This window comes from Podarcis liolepis (genome assembly GCF_965112155.1).
Source record: "Podarcis liolepis genome assembly, chromosome: Z".
Taxonomy (NCBI): Eukaryota; Metazoa; Chordata; class Lepidosauria; order Squamata; family Lacertidae; genus Podarcis; species Podarcis liolepis.
The window spans coordinates 21,043,985-21,064,204 of NC_139570.1; the positions used below are offsets into that span (position 1 = coordinate 21,043,985).

At 43.1% G+C, this 20,220-nt stretch overlaps 1 protein-coding gene across 8 annotated transcripts in view; it reads right to left on the reverse strand.

Moving 5' to 3' along the window:
• Window positions 1-959: 959 nt before the first annotated feature.
• Window positions 960-20,220, reverse strand: part of LOC310698004 (connector enhancer of kinase suppressor of ras 2-like) — a 314,798-nt gene continuing 295,537 nt past the window's right edge. For 5 of the 8 annotated variants that reach the window (XM_083484631.1, XM_083484632.1, XM_083484629.1 and 2 more), the window contains 5 exons: window positions 12,193-12,263; window positions 10,956-11,059; window positions 5,879-6,386; window positions 5,087-5,286; window positions 960-2,437 (listed from right to left, as the gene is read on the reverse strand). In XM_083484631.1, coding sequence (XP_083340757.1) covers window positions 2,222-2,437; window positions 5,087-5,286; window positions 5,879-6,386; window positions 10,956-11,059; window positions 12,193-12,263 — 1,099 coding nt within the window. In that variant the 3' untranslated portion in view covers window positions 960-2,221. The remainder of the gene's footprint in view (window positions 2,438-5,086; window positions 5,287-5,878; window positions 6,387-10,955; window positions 11,060-12,192; window positions 12,264-20,220) is intronic. The other 3 variants (XM_083484630.1, XM_083484636.1, XM_083484634.1) reach the window with 1 other exon arrangement.

Consider the following 20,220-nt stretch of genomic DNA (forward strand, 5'->3'; position numbering starts at 1 on the left):
CTCCCATCAACCCGAGCCAGCATGACCAATGGCCAAGGATGATGGGAGTTGCAGCCTGACAACATTTAGAGGGCAACGGGTTCTTCACCCCAGGTCTATATGGGATATATGCATGTAGAGTATTAAGTGAATATGCCCAGCAGAGGTACTCTTTAGAATGTAATGTTTATGGGGAGGGGTTACACATTATTGGTCATATCTGTGCACATACACACCATCTGGACATTAGGATGGTGAGATGCATTGCTAGTGCCACACCATGCTTTGAGTTTACCTGCTCTGCCAAAGGCAACAGGTAAGCAACATGGGTATGGCATCCCACCAAGCCCTGTTATCACACATTCCCAACTCTTTTCTGCAGGCTGTATGGGGTTTCCATTCAAAGCTTCCTTCCGAATGAATGGAGACTCTACAACAGTGTGGAGAGTGTGGTGAAGTGCTTTTAACAGTCGTCATGTAAACAAGTATACTGCAATGGTTTCTAAACTTTTGAACTAAAGCAAATGATATTTTTTCCTGGCTGCGAGGCTCACCTTTACTTATATTTCTATACTGTCTTGCAGCACTTACTACCAGATCTGTCCGAGACAAGGGCATAATGGCCCATCTGAGGAAGCAAATCTGGGGATGCCAATTAAGGGCACAAAGCCTGCAATCCTATATGCACGTACCTGGGAGTAAGGTCCATTTACATCAATAGATCTTACTTCTGAGTAGATAGATATAGGCTTGTGCTGTTACTGGTCAGTTATTTAGTTTATTATTATATCTGTATCACCATTTAGATATTCTACGTCAGGTACCAAATGTCTTGGACCATCTCTGCTCACTGCTAGCAGTTTATGCCAGTACCGGAAAAAGGCTTCTGTAGGCCTTTGGGAGAATGCTAACAAGGTTCATCTAGGAGGCCCCGATTTCTCCCTCTCTCTCTATAGTGAATCACTATAAGTCCTGAGTACTTCCAGTGGTCTCTTTGTTTCTTTTATTCCAGTAAACATTACTTAAGTCATAAATACGAATGATTCGCTTAACTCCGTCAGACACTGTACATATAGAAAACAACGGTTTTCAGTTCAGACATTCCCCCCCCTTCATCCTTTGTTTTGAGGCAGCAATAGACAGTATCGGAATCTTGTGGTTCACAGGTCTGTGGCACTAAATTCACAGTGGATAAACGCCGACAACTGGAATAGCTACCGTCTTCTCAGATTGAGGGCACGTTTCTTGTGGACTACCCCATGATGGTGCAAAAGCAACCGGAAGCTGCTTTAGGTAGCAGCAGAACTGAACGGGCCACTTTGTGTGGCCCCTTTCCGTACCATGTGCATGAGCACGCACTCCCCCCATACACATGTGCGTTGCCTATGCCCGTTCTTCCTCTGAAAAACAGGCACGTTATTATAAAAATAGCACAGCGTTTCAACGGCATGTACAGTTTACACCTCGAGGCAAAAGGGAACGTAACATTTTCCTGGATAGAGACGCTATACATTTTAAGGCACACCAAAAGGGTTTAAGCTTACCATTTCCATGCTACTTGAAACCTTTGTTATGCTCACAAAAGACAGTAGCAACGATTGACTGGAAATGCTGAACATTTAAATGTTCATTCCCTAGGAGTGGCCAATGCTTTTCTTTACTTTTCTTATTTTTTTTTTTTTTGTTTTTTTTGTATGCTCTTAGGGTTTAAAATTTCAATTTGGAAAAAAGACAGAAATAAATAAATAAATAAATAAAAGAAAAGAAATATATGAGGATGGGCATTTCAGAGTACTTTTTTTAAAAATAATATTTCATGTTACATTTTATATATGTAGATATAGCTACATGCAGTACATCTACATATATAAAATGGTAAGAGAGCTCCTTTAACCCATACTCAACTTTAGTACAGTACTCATTAATATAACTGGGGTTTCAATTATGCCAGTGAATACTTCACTTCTTTCTAATGCAGAACCCAAACAGCAAACAAACAAACAAACAAACAGAAACAAACCAAAACAAAAATCCAATAAAATAAAGTAAAATAAAATAAAAATAAGACTGTCTTAACATGCAATGCAATAGGCATCCTGTGGCACAAGTTTTCTTATCCAATCTATTTACAATACAGCTGAGTACATTATTTACACAGGTTACAGTGTTTTGTCACAATGGATTTTTCATGGTCCCCCCACTAGCTCACTCCGCCCTCAAGTGTTCCCAGTGCTACATCCTGTCAGACGTGCGTTTCAATGAAGGAATGAGTGTGTGTCAGCAGAGGGGCTGAAGCTGCAAGTTCAGAGGCTCCGTTTTGGGTTTTCAGAACAGCGCCGTACTCACAAATGTCCAGGAAAAATTCATAGTTCTTCATTTTCCATTCTTTGAATTTCTTGGATGTCAAGTTGGGCTCATGGAGCAGGTTATTGATCACTGCAAGATCTCCTTCCTTTGCCTGCCAGAGGTTGGAAAGACAACATTCTGTTTAAGTGTGGAGTTATACGCTTGTCACAGTTTCAGCTAGGGTTGGGTGAATTTGTTGATTTCGGCTTCTCTTAATTTCTAATTTTCCAATCTTACATTCAGTTTTCCACATTTCTTCATCAGAATGAATATTTCACTCCTCACCTTGCCCCCCCCCCCGGTCCTCTTGGAAATTCATCAGCATTTTAGTTTTAGTTGCATAAATTTCTTATGCAATTTTGCTAAATATGCACATTTTTACAAAACGGTTTTCCCTAACAAGCCATTTTTTGTATCTTACTTTCAGTATATATGCACACTTTACCCTGGTATATGCATTTGTGTGCACATTTCTTAGCTTGAGAACTGCACTGCAAGATTCAGAGAAGTGAATTTTGAAAGATGGACACGTTTCACGTACAGTATTGTTTTGGAAAGTGCAAATTATGAAGAGTTGCAAACTGAACCCCATTTCTTCCTAATCCCTATTTACACACGGTAGTGCTTGACATAGTTGAATGGACTTTGGTTGCAGATGAGACTACTGTAATGTACTCTGGCTTAAAAAAGCATCTGGAAACATCAGCTGGTGAAAAATGCAAAGGACTGCTGGTAGTAGCCTGAATTGTGAACATATGTACCAATTTTATTGGCTGCCAATTTGTTTCTGGGCCCAGTTCAAAGTGACAATTACTCTTTGGGACTTCAATATCTGAAAAAGGCTCTTCTGATATGACCTGATTATGTTTATAGACCAACGTAAATGGGTGACAGGAAAACACCACATATGTTAATTGTGGCTGCCATTAAAATGAAGGTGACATGTTCATATGTACTTTGTGCACAAACTGCAATCTCTACTGGCTGATGCAAATAAACACCTATCTCATATGAGGTGCAACAGATGGGCACAGGGGTAAAGAGGTGTGGGGAACCGTTAGCCCGCCACATGTTGCTAAACTACAACTTCCATCATCCCAGACCATTGGATATGCTTGCTGGGACTGAAGCAAGTTGTTGTTCAGCAACATTTTTAAGAGCCAAAGATTCCCTGCACCTAATATAGAGCCTTCTCAGTGGCGGCACCCTGCCCCATCAACTCAGGAGTTAGCTAATACCAGGTTAGGCTATTGTCAGTACTGTCCATTTTGACTGAGCAGAGGCTCTCAACAGTCTCCAGGAGACAGTGGTCTTTCCTATCACCTGCTACTTCATTATTTAACTGGAAATGCTTAGAATTCAACCTGGGGTCTTCGTCATGCAATGCATGTGCTCCACCCATTTAGCCATGGTGCCCGCCCCCATGCTTACTTCCTCCTATTTCACTTTCACTATAATTGGAGCAGGGTGAACCAACATGGTGCCCTCCAGATGCTTATGCACCAAAACTCCCATTGGCATTTCTGGCCACTAGCCATGCTGGCTGGGGTTGATCGGAATTAGAATCTAATAACATCTGGAGAGAACAACACTGGCTGTCCCAATGTCAGGGAATGCTCTTTGAGAATGTGATACCCTGGTTCTTGGAATTTGTTTTTATTTTTAAACTACTGGTGATATTATTCATTGGTTATCGCTCCTGGTTACAACGGTTTTGTTTATGGTGTTTTAGTGGCATGTTATGTTTTCAGGATGGTTGTCATCTTCCTTGAGGGTCCCACTTGAAACAAAATGGCACAACAAAAATGTTTTACTTAAGAAATAAATAACACCCAGGTGAAAAGAAAGAATCCTTTTAAAAGGAAGGCTTTCTGTTAACAGGCATGAGGTATTACATAGTCATCCAGTTTTGTGGTTACTTCATTATGCTTTTGAGACTCTGAACAGCTAGGGAAGTTCGAAATGGTTTCAACAGTCATGCATATCTCTGTACACAGCAGAGAGAAGAGTCAATCTGATGCAGGGAGTTGAATTTCAGAGTCCCCACTCAAACCAACACTCAGCCAGTGGAGTTTTCTCTGTGATCTTGGTCCAATCCCTTCCCTCTCCACTCAACTCACTTGGCAGAATCATGGTGAAAATAGCATGGGGATGGGGTGGAACCTTATATATATTACTTTTAAGTCCTTGGATGAGGGACGGGATTCAAGAAATCAGCAATATGCAAAAGGATCATCTGTCCAATAAATATTCTGAAATGTTTGTTCATTCACAACAAGTTTTACAGCATTACACTGGTCTTTCATGTTGACGCAATAACATACAGAGGCCTGGTTTGTACAACTTGGTAAGCTGGACTATGGCTTACTGGTACCTTGGAAATGTTCTGGCTCTCAGAGAGGGAGCTCACTGTCACCCTTTGCTCCTTCCCCCAGTCCTGTATTCTCAGTGTGGCAACTAAGCCAAAGTTTGACTTAATGTATTTTCTGAACCCTGGCTCTTGGTTAAGCTCTCTCCTCCTTAACCCTGAACTGTAGCCAAAAAGAAGGTGCAGGAGAGATCTTAAACATGACTCCAGGTTCAGACAACACAGTAAGGCAAAGCTTGGGTTAGCTGCCATGCTGTGCAATTTCAGAATGACTGGGGAGGAGCAAAATGACTGTGTTCTCCACCCTGGGAGCCTGTGTGTTCACATTAAGCCATGGCTTAGCTTAGTCTTATGTGTGTATGCAGCTGCAGCATATCAAGGACAAATGCTTACTTTTAAAGTACTCTTGAGAGCTCGGATGTGATGAAGCTTTTCGTTGATAGCAGGGTCGTTGCTTCTCTTTACGAAGGACCTCCGGTATTCCTGCTTGGTGGAAGGGCGTTGCTCTCCAAATGCTGACAGACTAGCTTGCTCCAGTGCTTTGTACAACTCATGCAGACCATCTGCACTCTGTGGTCGCTCTTCTGCGTTTTCTGAAAGAAAATCCAGCTTCCTTTATTTGTGCGTGTAATAACAATATACGGTGACAGAAAACAAGAATAATTTATGCCAAAACAGGACAGTTATTGTTTTTCTGAAGCAGTTATTCAGCTTTAGGTCTGCCTGTAAACCACAGTAGTCTGCACCGGAGGCTGCAGGTGGAGGGCAGGTGGAACCCTGCCCCAGTAACCTTGGACCACCCTCAGCTAGCTCTTACCTGCCTGCCTTCCTAACAACCAGTTCAGGAGGTGAGGCTGGCCTTAGTCTCAATGCTGCCCCTTGTAGAACTCAGTGGAATTGGGGGAGGAGGGTTTGGGAACAAAATTAGGCACCCATCTAACTGTACATTAACAGAAGCATCATGAAAGAGTCATGGCTTCCCCTACAGAATCCTGGGACCCCTATTCCCCTTACAGAGCTATACTTCAAAGAGTTCCCTGGGAAGAAAGCTTGACTGTTAAAGCACTCTAACCTCCTGCATACTATTAGGGCCCATCTACCTAAGCTCTGTCTGCTCTGGCAGGCAGTAGATCTCCACAATCTCACCCGGGTACCCTCAACCACCAGTCCAGGAGCCCTTCTTACCTTCTTCACACAAGCTACTTTGCCTTCTAACAGGCAGCTTTTCTTCAGATCTCTCTTCTGTTATCCCACTGGGTTTTACGCGGCTTTTCGCTCGGACATCTCTGTTTCGTGGGAGGCTTTGACTACGTTGCTTCTGGGGTCTGGCATGAGAACTGTGGCCTCTGTGGCACTCCACCAGTGGGAAAGGGCCATCCTGTTCATGGTTGTGTCGTCTTTGGACTGGTAGCGTTGCTTGTCGCCGCCTCTCTGGTGACGACCCGGGTTGTCCGCTCGTGTACTCTGGGTCAGGAGGGACAGTCTGCAGAAAATGGAGCCCTGAACTGGTCAACGGGGTCTCAATGAGATCCTGCCAGGAACGCCTTTCTCTGTAGGGAGGTCTGCAACCTGAAGAGTGTGTGCTCGCTGCTGCATCCTGCCTGGAATCTTCCGCAGAAGAATGAGAATAGGTTGATTCACTGGAGAAGTGTCGTCCTTGTTTAGGCTCAGGGAATGGGCTTGAAGAATTCATCTGGAAATAATTAGAAACAGTCCGTTATATGACACAGTGTTGGGAACATAAAGGAAAAACCCAGTGTGTGCTGTACAATAAAACCTACACTCCTCTCTTTAGTTATTCTGTTACCAGTGTGATAGTTGATGCCCTCAAGAGCTGCTTCTGTCTTGGTAAGAAATCTAAACCTGTGGCCCTCCAAATATTGTTGGACTCCAACTCCCATCAGCCCCAAACCAACATGGAAATGATCAGGGATGATGGATGAGTTGTAACCTGGAGGCCACAGGCTTCCTATCCCTGATCTAAAGCCTTCTCCTACCCACATGAGTTACTGTGGCAATGTGGTTGGCAATAACATAGGGAATATTTAGCCCTCTTAAAAGTCCACTGAATGTGTCATCTGAGCATCCCACATGGGTGGAAATCTTGTGACATCCTACTGCTTACTCAGGAGCAACCACAGAAGCATCAACGGTGGTGGCAACTGCACATTTTAAAGTCACATCTAACATTAATGCTAACCAGCAGATCTGATGTGCGGATTTGAAAATCACAATCACTTCCCTTTGCAGTTGTTGGAAAACATCCTCAACCACTCCCTATTCTTGTTTCGACACAGGTTTTTAAAGAAGTTTTTCTTGAGATCTGCTTAATGTAGTTGCAATTCAATGTTGCTTTGCAGGGGAGATTTTAAAGCCTCCTCAGAAGAAGTCAAAACTGGATTTCCAGTTCTTTTCTTTTAAAAAAGGACAAATGTTCCAACAAAATAGGGGGTAAGCAACATGTGAACACTGTAGTACAGAATTCTTTTTTTTTTTTTAAGGGACTGCTGAACATTATCCAAATTCTTTCAGCTAAGTTCTGAAAAGGAAAAAAGAGAGAAAATGAAAAAAAAATTGTGGAAAAACAGTAAGGGAGGGGCTTAACCTGCATCCCAGTTGATGGAACAGCATCACATGGGTGAAAAGTCAGTCTGAGCTTCACCCATGTGATGCTGTTGCCTCAGTCATTCTCCCTTTGGTTCAGGCTGTGTGAGGACCACATCATTCACGCTGAAGAAAAATCTGAAAGAAAAATACAGAAAGAGTCCTATCTGAACTTAAAAAACACAGGTAAAAGGAAAGGAAACTAAAAAGCAGGTTGTACGCATTCGGTAGACTATCCACCAACATACTTATTAACCACATGATCACTATGGCTTCAAACAGTTTATTTTGCAGATTCGTACCCTTCCCACCCTCCAAAAATGTCAAGATACATTTGGCAAATGAAAGAATATATCATTACCATCACTTTCTGGACATATACAGCCCCCCCTTATGTTCTGCGCCCCCATGTGCATAAGTGAGATTGTGTAAATTATGGAGCACCCTCTAAAAGGCTTCTGAATGCCTATTCCCCATTCTCCTGCTCTCTCTCTCCAATACTGACCAAAACATCTGGAGTTGAAGCTCTGGGGTTAGCTGGAGGCTGGGAGCAAAAGCGGCTGCAGCTGCTGTGCAACCTTGTGCATCAGGCTGGGGTGCCAGATGTGGCCCTCCAAGTATCTCTGTTTGGCCCTCAGGATCCTCCATGCCATACTCCCTATCCCCAAGCCACACCCCACAGCGGCCCAGCTTCATATTCCCTTTTGAGTATTTTTCCTTGGCTGGAAAGTGCCCTTGAGCTCTGATAATGCCTTTTGCTTGGCTGGCTGGCGGAAAGAGAGAGGTGAGTGTGGTTGTAAAGCAGCCTATCATGGGGAGGTAAACATTACATTTGCTGCTCTGCCCACTTATGCTTCTGCTGTCACCCACCACTGGCATGTGGCCCCTGGAAAGTTGCCCAGAAGAGAATGTGGCCCTCTGCTGAGCTGTCAGTGAACTGTTTCCTCTCCAGGCATGAAAAGAGAAATTCAGAGTCATGTTAGTTGCTACCTGTTCATTATTTCTTTTATGAACTGTTCTTACACCAGGGGCTTTTTGCATAATTAGGACTCTTAGCATTGGCAGAATTTGCTTTTGTGTGTGTGTGTGAACTGCAACTTCCAAACCAACTTCAATCAGTTCCTAACGTCATTTTTTTAGCTTATTCAAAGATCAAAGGAAATTTTCTTTTTTAAAAAAGCTCCAGATGGTTGGAATACTGATTAACTGCACAACATTATGCATGCTTACTCTGAAGTAATTCTCACCGAGTTAAATGGGACTTACTCCTAGTTATTCATGCATAGGGTTGCAGTGGCTCCCATTCCCCCCCACCATCGGCCATGCTAACTGTGGCTTGATGGGAGTTGGTCTCCCACATCTCACTGGAGGGCCACCAGTTCTCCAACCCTGAATTCCTTTTACCTGTCCTATGGGAGGAGGATAAAATGTATTATCTGGTTGCTGCAGCTCAGACAGCATGGCTCTTATAAGCCATTGTTGTGTTCCTATACCAATTGTTTAGGAACTTTCACCACCGTAACTAAGTTTTACCGCCTGTGTTTTCTGATTCATGTATGGAAAAAGCACATGAACCTGACCATTGAGGGGTTTGTAAGTAAACCAATTTTTAACGTACCAAATGTGTAGTCTTTTTCCATGCTAATTATGGACTTTGGGTTGTGTGGGCAGAAACCAGTCCGACTGATGGAAGACAGCCAAAGCTGTTTGAAATTATCTCAAAGTGAGAAATTTCATGTGAGAACCAAACAGATTGGGCTGAAATACCAATAGATGTGTGAGGTGATGCACGATGGACTTGTTAAATTGGCCGACTGTCAAACCAAAGAAATGATAGTCGACATACTAACCAAGCCACTTCTGACAGCACTGATACCTTTGAGTCAAGATGTGTCTTTGGGTAGTTCATTAATTGTGCATGCAATTGTTATTATGTCTGAGAAGGGGTCTGTGGGATAATCAACCTCACATAACCAACATGTTTAAGTCTAATGCATGAAGGGGTCAATACCATAGTATAAGCTGTCATGCTAGGCTGAGCTAGGTTACTCCCTTTCTCACCTTGGAAGCAAGGTAATGTAATCAAGTCTATTGTTGTAGCTCAGTCTACCAGAGAAAATCAGTGTGAGAAGAGGTTTTGAGCTGGTGGCTGCAGCTCAAACCACATGGCTCTTACAAGCCATTGTTGTGTTCCTATACCAATCATTTAAGAACTTTCACCACTGTAACTAAGTCAAGTTTTACTGCCTGTATTTTCCGACCAAAGTATGGAAAAAACACAAACGTGGGCTCTTTTTATGCTAGGGGAAGAGAGGAACTTTGCAAGGAACTCACAAGGGCATATTTTCACACTGTACTTTGCTATATACTTCATGATTTAAAATCTCTACTGGGGTTCTCTCACCAAAGAGTACTTGGTCAAAACCTGGATCCTGACATCCAGGGAATTCTCTTTTTATATCTATATTTTCCTTGCCAACCAACACTCCTATTTTCTCTATGGAATACCCCACATGATGCCACTGCCTTGCTGAAGCTAAGCAAATCTGGGTATGGATGGGAGGTGCCCCTGCCCCGGGAACCACATGCCTTCTGCCTTGAGATCGACAATGAAAGAAAAGCGAGAGAAGACAAAGTAAATAAATGATTGTAATGATGTGACTAAGAGCGGTAGTCTCGTAATCTGGGGAACCGGGTTCGCGTCTCCGCTCCTCCACATGCAGCTGCTGGGTGACCTTGGGCCAGTCACACTTCTTTGAAGTCTCTCAGCCCCACTCACCTCACAGAGTGTTTGTTGTGGGGGAGGAAGGGAAAGGAGAATGTGAGCCGCTTTGAGACTCCTGAAGGGGAGTGAAAGGCGGGATATCAAATCCAAACTCTTCATGCTCATCCCTTCAGCATTCTATTGCTTTGTCCAACTGATGTGATCAAAGGACCAGACCAGTAGGGTAACCATGTGTGGGGTTGAATGACCCTCCTGGCAACAGCATCAGTACTGTTTACCTGGATGGGGCAGGGCGGTATCCAGGTTGGGGCTGTGCAGGTTCAATGGCAGCATTGGAGCAACGGAAGCAGCCTTGCCAGTGCATGCACTAGCACAGCTCCAACTTTGCAACCACCTACCCCTGCTCCATCCCCATCTGTTAAAAAACGCAGATGTCAGGAGGGCGGTTCTGCAGATCTACCCTACTCCATTTTCCATTACTGGCCCAGACGGCTCACCATTCACCAGGTTAAAAGTTAGGGCTCCTAAGTCCATTAAGCATGACTGAGCATATGGGAATTTCTGCATAAAAGTCAACAAAGCCAGAGCTTTGTTTTTTCTTTATCAATATATTATTATTTAGCACTACTCTTGGTCCATTGGGTATAGTCATGTTCTCTTTACTTACAGTAGAAATACTTATCTGCTCTGCTTTACTTACAGTGGGTTGAATCCCGACAAAGTTCTTTGAGGTTGGATCCCATTGGAACCAATGGGGCAATTTAGTCATGGCACCACCAGTTTCGGTTATTTCAATGGAAACTATGTGCAACTAACTTAGTCCACATCCAACACAATGTCAGTAGACACTCTTCCAAAAACCAGAAGGATTAAAAAAAAAAAAATACAGCCCAAGGCTCAGAAGTAGCCTAGTGCATGCCTCATGTAACTTACCGAGGGTGTTCGGTGGTAGGTGTCGCAAAGTGTTATGGGTGCCTCTTGCTTCAGAGTTAATGAGCCATCAATATCTTCCTGGTCACTTTCACTCCAGTAATCTGCTAAAAAGTGTTTGCATTTGCCATTGAAATGAGTCCTACATTAGGGAACATTTTTCAAAACACCACAGTAAGCTGTAGCTTACTGTGTAGTTATGCAACCTGGTAATTGTCCCCGAATGTGCAAGTTAAAAAAATAAATAAGAGCAGCTTGTTGGATCAGGCCAATTGCTTATCTAGCCCAGCATCCTGCTCTCACAGTGGCCAAGCAGGATCCAAGCACCAGAGCACTCTCCCTTCCTGTGGTTTCCAGCAACTGGCACACAGTAGCATTGCTGCCTCCAGCTGTGGAGGCAGAGCAGAGCCATCATGGCTAGCAGCCATTGATAGCCCTATCTTCGATGAATTTGCCCAGTCCTCTCTGAAAACCCTCCAAGTTGGTAGCCATAACTGCCTCCTGTATGTGTTGCGTGAGGAAGTACTTTATTTTATCTCTTATGAATATTCCAACATTCAGCTTCATTGCATATCCATGAGTTCTAGTGTTATGAGACAGAGAAACCTCTCTCTTTCCACCTCCAGGCCATGCATTTGTGTATGTGCAGGCTCTTCTTTTGTGCTGAATTTCTGATAGGAGGTTACCAGAAGGGACATAGACATAGGGGATACAGCCAGCAGGGCAGCACGGTTCCCCTATCTACGTGTTTATGGTTTACTTGAGGATGTTCAAACCTGTCTATTGTAATTGTATTTGTAATTCACATCACTTCTACCTGTTTTTACCAAGAATACTAACCATTCTGTTCCCACATTTAGGTGCACTACTAAGCTAGTGATATCTATTAACTCTGAGAGATCTACTCTGAGTAGGACTAGCATTGGGTATAACCCACTATCTCCAAAAAACCTGGCTTAAATGCCTGTTTTCAGTACATCTTGTGAACTTCCTCACAATGTTTGGAGAGGTGGGAAATTCAATGGATACATAAGCTCTGATCTGCATATATATATATATATATATATATATATATATATATATATATAGTGTTTTATATAGGCATTCACAAATAATGAATTCCTAAAACATCCCTAAGCTCACTTGTAAGCAAGCATGTTAAGGGTCATGGATTCGCTACTCCACTCTGTACATGTCTCCGTTCATCCAGATGGATGTCAAAGAATAACGATGGCCTTACCTTCATCAGGTCGGATATCCTTGTCATCAGGTGTATACCCAATGGCTGCAAGACCCAAACGGTTCATCCATCTGATGACAGAAAAAAGAGACAAGGCATTTTAAACACACAAATACACACCCTGCTACAACTGTTCATTTAAAGCATTAAAAACCTGTTCTGAAAGAGAAACAGTTCCCAGGAAGGCTGGCAGATCGATACAAAACAAGACAATTGGCTTTAAGCAGTGGCCTACAGTCCTTTATCACATAAAAAAATAAATAAATAACAGAAGAGTAAAGAAAGCAGAAGATGAGAAAATGATACATTTCAGAGTGCTAAAGACTACTCTGTCACCACCACTGTTTTTCCGTAGTTGGTTTAAGTAACGTTTTCCATTTGAAAATTAATACAGTGGTACCTTGGGTTGTCAAACGGCTTGGCTCCCAAACACCACAACCCCAGAAGTAAGTGTTCCGCTTTGTGAACATTTTTTGGAAGCTTAACTTCCCACGTGGCTTCCGACTGAGTGCAGGAAGCTTCTGCAGCCAATCAGAAGCTGTGCCTTGGTTTTCGAATGGTTCCAGGAGTCGAACGGACTCCCGGAATGGATTAAGTTTGACAACCAAGGTACCACTGTACTGGAATGGATGTGGAACGGTATAGCTGACTTTGTGAGGCAGGCATCATTTCCAGCTTTTAATTGCAACTGTGACATTATACAGATTCACAGTTGTTCTATTGTTTGGTTTTAAACTTTGGTTTGTTTGCTTTTTAAAATTTTGCTCACTGAAAGCAATGCCATCGGTCAGACTTAAAAAAAAAGGGGGGGGTCCTATGATGTGGGGTAGGCCTGAGTTATGAAATACACTTCCCTACCCCAACAACTTGGAGGACTGCAAAGAAAACCAACCAACCAACCAACAAAGAAAGATTCCCTTAAGCCACTGATTATTTAAAGGGTAGAGTGAAGCTTGCATGCCAGAAGCGTAACAGAAGAGGATTTTGATCCTCCTGTGGTTTGCACTTGTCTTTTAAGCTCAAAGAAATGCTCATTGACAGTGACGGCGTAGAGTGTTACTCTTCATTATTTTTTCATATATCGAAACAAGCGATCAACCCCCCCCCCCAACCACCTTATAAACTTGAAGTTCTTCAGTGCCTGAATCTCAATCAGATACTACAGTTTCAATACTCACCCACTTTCTTCCCTCTCTGTATGCCAGGGACGCTACCAGTTTTACCTAGAGATACTGGGAATTGAACCTGGCACTGTCTAACTTACGACCTTTCCCCAATGCTCAACTAGATGCTGAGTTAGTGGCCTGACTCATCTGTGCTTCTTCCTAGGTTCCTTTTCTTTTAAAATAATAGCCTGAAGAAACAAGGCAACTGTACTGTGTCACATTTATCCCTTGGGGGCAAATTGAAACAGAAGAGAATTGTAATAAGCTGCAAACGAAATTCTGTCTCTCTTTCTGGAATGGGGCAGGGATAGTTTCAGATGCCTGGAGTTGCGATGCTGGTGAGATGAGAATTAGTGACATTTAGAATTAGACTTACAGCCCTCCCGAGGACAAACTTCCTTGGACCAATTATAGAAACCTCCTTTTATTCCTTTGAGGCCTGAACAGATTTTCTGTACAGTATAAGCTATTAAATCCCCATGTAAAGATGGGAATTTTGCTAAAATAGCCTTGCATCCTTCATTTGCTAATTCATATTTTGCCCTGGCTGGTACCCCAATGATATAATTATTCAACTTCTCTCCCACCCTATATTCCATGCAATGGTCACTGTCATTAATAGCAGCAAGGATGTCTCTTAATAACACAATGAACATCACCCTGAATTGAAGTTGTTCAAACCCGTTTCATTTAAACATTCATCACTTGCATAACCCCTATTTTAAAACAGCTGCACAGTTTGTTTCTAGGCCCAATTCAAAGTGTTCACAGTAATGTTTAAAGCAGGGGCAAAATAGGCTTTATTTCACCTGGTTCAAAGACGCAGTTTGACACCCCCCTTCACATCTGCATACATACACACACAGGTTGGAAGCTTGAATGTTGCCCCCTCTTGAGGCTTCACCCAGTGCAAAAAACCCCCGGCTAACCCCTTTGTAGCTATGACACTGTTTAAAGTCTTAAAGTAACTTTGGCCCAAAATATCTGAAAGATCACCTCATTCTCTACAGACCCTCTTGGGTGTTAAAACTGGCAGAGGGGGCCCTCTTGGTAGTTCAGCCACCCTAAATAAATATGTTAGGGAGGGTAGCAGCCTGAGAGAGGGACAGCCCTTAAGCTGTGGAATAGCCTTCCCACAGACGTACATCCATTGTATAGTTTTCATCAAATGCTAATGTCACGCCTTTTCACCCTAAGCTTTGAAATCCGCCGTGCATATTTCTGGACTCATTCCAAAAGGAATTGGAATTTTCACGAATCTTCCGACATTCAGCTTCACTGGAGTTCTGGTGTACACACACGGATGCCACATGAAGGGTTTTTAACAGCCACTCTTACCAGGAGCACCAGCCCAACATCTCTAAATGAATACATATTTTCTGAGCCTTTTCCAGTTGTTGTTCCTGATGCATTTTCCAATATATGCAGGAGGGCATTTCTTATTAAAACCTCATTTGATTCACTTTGCATCCCCTATATTGTTATGCTGGGGCAGGGGGCGGGCGGGAATGATTTAACAGCAAGGGACTCATAGTGCTGAAGGACAATTTGATGTCAAAACATTATTTATAAATCACATTATGGAAGGCCAATATGGTTTGCAAACTGTGCGTGACTCGCCATTTATAATGTTAGGCAGCTCTATATCTAGAAAGCACCTCAAAACAGAGGCGCTCACGTGGCTGTAATTGCTTTGCAAAAGAATAGAACTGCAGTAGACTGAAGGCTTGGAATAAAATTACAACAAAACTCTTCTCCCCACACCACCCTGCAAATAGTATAGTAGGAAAGAAAGCTTATTAAGACTGCTTGGGTGGTTTTAAAAGAGAACATGTAACAATATTGTCTGCTCTGAACACTTCCTAAAACAGAAACTGAACATGAAAAATGAACGGCTGATCACAAACAAGCTTGCCAAACACCCGAATCAGCCCTAGGCATGCACCCATTAAAAGATCACTGAGGAGACCCTTACATGTCAGGATTGTGATCTAGGATCAGGGCACCATGGCTTGGAGGCCAGCTCTGCACCTCCTCAATGTTCCTTATTTGTAAAGCGTGAGAAAGGAAACTCCAGTCTTTGGGCCAAATTTGGCCAAGCACAGGTCCTGATTTGGCCTGCAAGACTGCGTCACACCCACCTGCCGCACACCAGACATCCTATGTGAGGTCATGTGTGGGGCACCTATAGATGCAGGTGGATGGGCTGCACAAATGAGTTCCCCACATGCAGCTGATCCCTGCAGAAAGCAGGGGCGAAGTCTCCGCCAACAGCTGATTCAGGGAGAGAGATTGTCCTGATCCAGGCCATAATGTCTCAGGGAGCTTGGCAGATACTCATTTCTTAAGTTTTCTGTCAAGAAGAAAATGTATACACAGGGAGACTAAGCTGCCACTGCAACAGGAATAACAAGCGTGCTCCTTCCAAACATATAAAGTCTTTGCAGTCTGCCTTCCCCACTGCTGCATCTGTCACTGTTGTGGCATTTTAAAAAAAAGTAAATGAAGATCACCGACAGGAGAGATGCTCTATGTGTTTTCTCTGATTTGATAATTTGACATGATTTTGCTGATCTCATTTCATGCGGTGCCTGCTTAGGTTTGTCAAGCCAACAACAGAGGAATAAGCCCAGGACAGCTTAGCAGCTGAGAAGTGAACCATAACAATTCATGCTTTTGTGTGCATGCCTTCCACCTGCTTAATGGACTTTGACGAAAAACACACACCTCTTTTCATCCTATTAACTTTCTTTTCTATCCAAAGCCACTATAACCCCTTGCCTTAGTGCCAACACTAAGCTTTTCACACTTTCTATGGAAAATCCTCATTTAGAGCAAAAGTAGACTACTGTAATGCAGTATATGTGGAGCTACCCTTGTGTCTGGTGTGGAAGCTGCAGCTAGTGCAAAACTCTGTTGCTACGGTGCTTAATAGGAAGACATTCTGCTTTACACATATTATGCTGGTGTTGAAAAATATGCACGGGCTGTCTATTAGCTACTGAGCCAAACACAAGCTTTTTCCCCCTGACATTTAAGGCCCTTAACAACTTAGGAGCATGATACCTAGCAGACCACATTTGCAGTACAGTGGTACCTCTAGTTACGAACGTAATTCGTTCTGGAGGTCTGTTCTTAACCTGAAACTGTTCTTAACTAGAGGTGTGCTTTCAATAATGGGGCCTCTTGCTGCCGCTGCACCACCAGCACACAATTTTCGTTCTCATCCTGGGGCAAAGTTCTCAATTCGAAGTAACTCTTCCAGGTTAGCAGAGTTTGTAACCTGAAGCATTTGTAACCTGAGGCGTTTGTAACTTGAGGTACCACTGTATAGACCAAGATGATATTTAAGATCTTCAAAGGAAAACATGCTGGCTGTTCCATGATGCTGACTTGGTGACAATGCAGAAGAAGCAGGCCTTCTCAGTGACAGCCCTGAAGCTTTCGCGGACCCTGACTGTTAGGTTTTATTATTGTTTTGCACACTGTCCAGTTTTATTTCTGATATAAAGTTACATTTTGCTTTCATCTTGTTCTGAGGAAATTGCTGATAAGGCCTTATACAAACAGGAAGCCAGGTGTGCACTCACAAACACTCACAATACCCATGCAACATCCCTCACATGTTCAAAATGCAACTTTAGCACCTAGCAAGGCCACAGGTCCCTGATGCTAAAGGTACAGGCCAAATGGTGCAACCCTGTTGAAAGGAATATCCTGGCACATGAAGAACGGTATGACTAGCTTTTGTGTGTGCTGATTGGGTATCCCATCAGAATAATTTAGAGTTAACATGAAGCCACAGTCGGTTATAGCGCTGATGAACCTGTAGGATATACCTGTTCCCCAATAGCTGTTTGTCCCATTCACTGTTTACATTTTTACAGGCAAGGTTAAAAAATCTGGACCAGCACCTGGTTCGAGGATGTCCTGGGCAAAGTGCCCACAGCTGTTTTCTGATAGGAACCTAAGAAAAGCCTTGCTAGGTCAGGTCAAAGGCCCATCTAATCCAGAATCCTGTCCTCAAGGTAGCCAAAGATGCCTATGGTGTGCATGCATAAAGCCTCCGAAAGTGCAGGCAGAACCACAGGCATTGTTGCTAGTAGCCATGAATAGTGAAATTCACGGGGAATCAGGCTAATCCTCTTTCAAATCTATCCAGGTTGGTGGCCATCACTATATGTTGTGGAAATGTATCCCAATGTGGCCTGTTGTGAAGTACTTTATTTTTGTCTGCCCTGAAGCTCCCAAACATCCAGCTCCCACTGGATAGCACCAGTTCTGAATATTACGAGAGGGAAGAAAAAAACTGCTCCCTATGTGCTTTCATCACACCTAATTCATAGTCTCTATCATGTCATCCCTTAGCCACACACTGCTGGTGCCCCTGCTCAAACAAGTGTGCCAGGTGGAGGTGCACAGCAGCAAACAGCGGCAGCAGCAGAGGGGTGGGTGAGGACAGATGGAACTGATAGATGGCAGCTGCTCCAGCCTCCTCCTACTCTGCCAACCCTGGTACTGGTAAGCATCCACCCAAACTACAACAGTCATGTATTCTGCCACATCGATGACAGTCCTTTGCCGGAAAGTGTCCTGCAGTTGGAAGGGCTGTCTGGTCTGTGAGCAGCTGGAAGATAAAAAAAGCCCAAAGTAGGGAGAGCAGGAGGGGACTTTGCCCATCAGCAGTGAGCACCTGGGTGAGAGCTGGGAGGTTTCACTCTTCTGAGTGCGGAATAAGGGTTAAGGTATAATTGTGATAAGCCATCCTCAGATCTTGAATGACGAAAGGTGGTTCAGAACTTGAATAAATAAAATTTGAAAAGAGAGAAATAATAATAATAATACCTCAAAGCTCTTTAACACTACTATTATTATCTTCTCCTGCTTCTTTTCTTTTCCTTTTCTCTATTTTTTTCTCTCTACCATTTTGGTTTCTTCCACATCTATCTCTCTTAGATTGGTTTGGCTTTTATTGTATTCTATGTTGAAAACTTTCAATAAAAATTGAATATATATATATATATATATATATATATATATATATATATATATATGTATATATGTATATGTATATATATATATATGTATATATATGTGTGTATATATATATATATATATATATATATATATATATATATATATGCAGGTTTTGGTGTCTTCGGGTGTCTTCCCGTGTAAGAGTTGGGGTGTCTAGGCGACGTTTCGACGAGGTCTCACTCGTCATCTTCAGGCTGGTGCTTTCGGCTTCTTGTTACTGGAACAGAGCTCTGTTCCAGTAACAAGAAGCCGAAAGCACCAGCCTGAAGATGACGAGTGAGACCTCGTCGAAACGTCGCCTAGACACCCCAACTCTTACACGGGAAGACACCTGAAGACACCAAAACCTGCATTCCTGTACCCGTGAAAATCTACGAAAGCATATATATATATATATATATATATATATATATATATATATATATAAAAACAGTGAGCACTTAGGCAGCAAAAGAACACAGGAAGCTGCCTTATGCAGAGTCAGGCCACTGGTCCATTCAGCTCAGTATCGTTTACCCTGGCTGAAAGGGGCTTTCCAGGATTTTTGACAAGGGGCATTCCCAGCCCTACCTGGAGTTGCCAGGGATTGAACCTGGGACTTCTGAATCAAAAGCATATGCTCCAGCACTGAGCTATGACCCTTCCCTAAAGCCGACTGAGTTCCTGACTACACATAGGAATGTAGGAAACTGCCTTAATACAGACTCAGATCACAACTGACTAGCAGCGATTCTTTAGGGTTTCAGGCGTGAGTCTCTCCCAGCCCTGTCTGGAGATGGTGGGGTTAGAACCTGGAATACGCAGAAATCTATGTCCTATTTTTTTGGGCAATATGCATGTTGTTCCCCTAGGTCAGGAGGCTACAGCTGCCACTATCTTCATGTTATCAAAATGCATCTGGGGACTGACGACGTTACATTGGAAGTGGAGATCAGAGGCATCAAGGATGGAAGTTGTATCTACCTGGCTTGGTGCTCCTCAATACCAGGCCATAATTTTTATTTTAAAAAGCTGAATGCTAGGGTCAGCTGCAGTGGGCCCTGGCATTTTTACCAGAGATGCCAAGTATCTCTCTGTTTATTTGTATGAATTCTTGGAAGTCTGGAACAATCCCAAAGCAGATTTTGAACAGCGTGCCCAGTGGTCTTATTTTGGGGAAGCTATCCTGGATATAACATAAATGATTTCCATGATCTCTCCTAACAGCCTTCCGTTTTGCAAAACCTTTTATGCTTCTCAGTAGGGGGGAAGCTGCACATTCAGAAAGGCAGCCCTCCTGCCAGCCATGCAAGTCTCAAAGGGACATGGATAGTGTACAAAAATTTCCTGTAAATCCAGCTAACATACGCTTATAAAAACCTTTGCAGGAAAGCAGTGATGATCACTCAGCCTGCACTGGAAATAACTCAGGGTTGTTATTTGCAAACACATACATAAATAATAAAGAAAATTAAGACATCTTGATCTTGTATTGGTTTCTTTTAGGGCTGAGATATCACAACATTTACCGCTTTGCACATGCATTTATAGAAAATAATGCCCACCACGAGTTAACCCACTGTGTCCAATTTGGTAAAACAACACTAGTACAGCAATGGCACCTACCACTTAAGAGACATTCATATGCCCATATTGGAATCAGAACTCACAGAAACTAAAAGTCTGTGCAGTTCTACAAGTCCTGGTGCCTGGCTCCACATATCAGAGAGCCTGGTTTGTTCCCTGCATGTGATAGTGGAGAGGAGCGTGCTAGCTTAGTCCCCGGGCCCATTCACGCACTGGCTTCAACTGGCTACCATGTTGCCTGGGCAGGCCTTACTTCCAG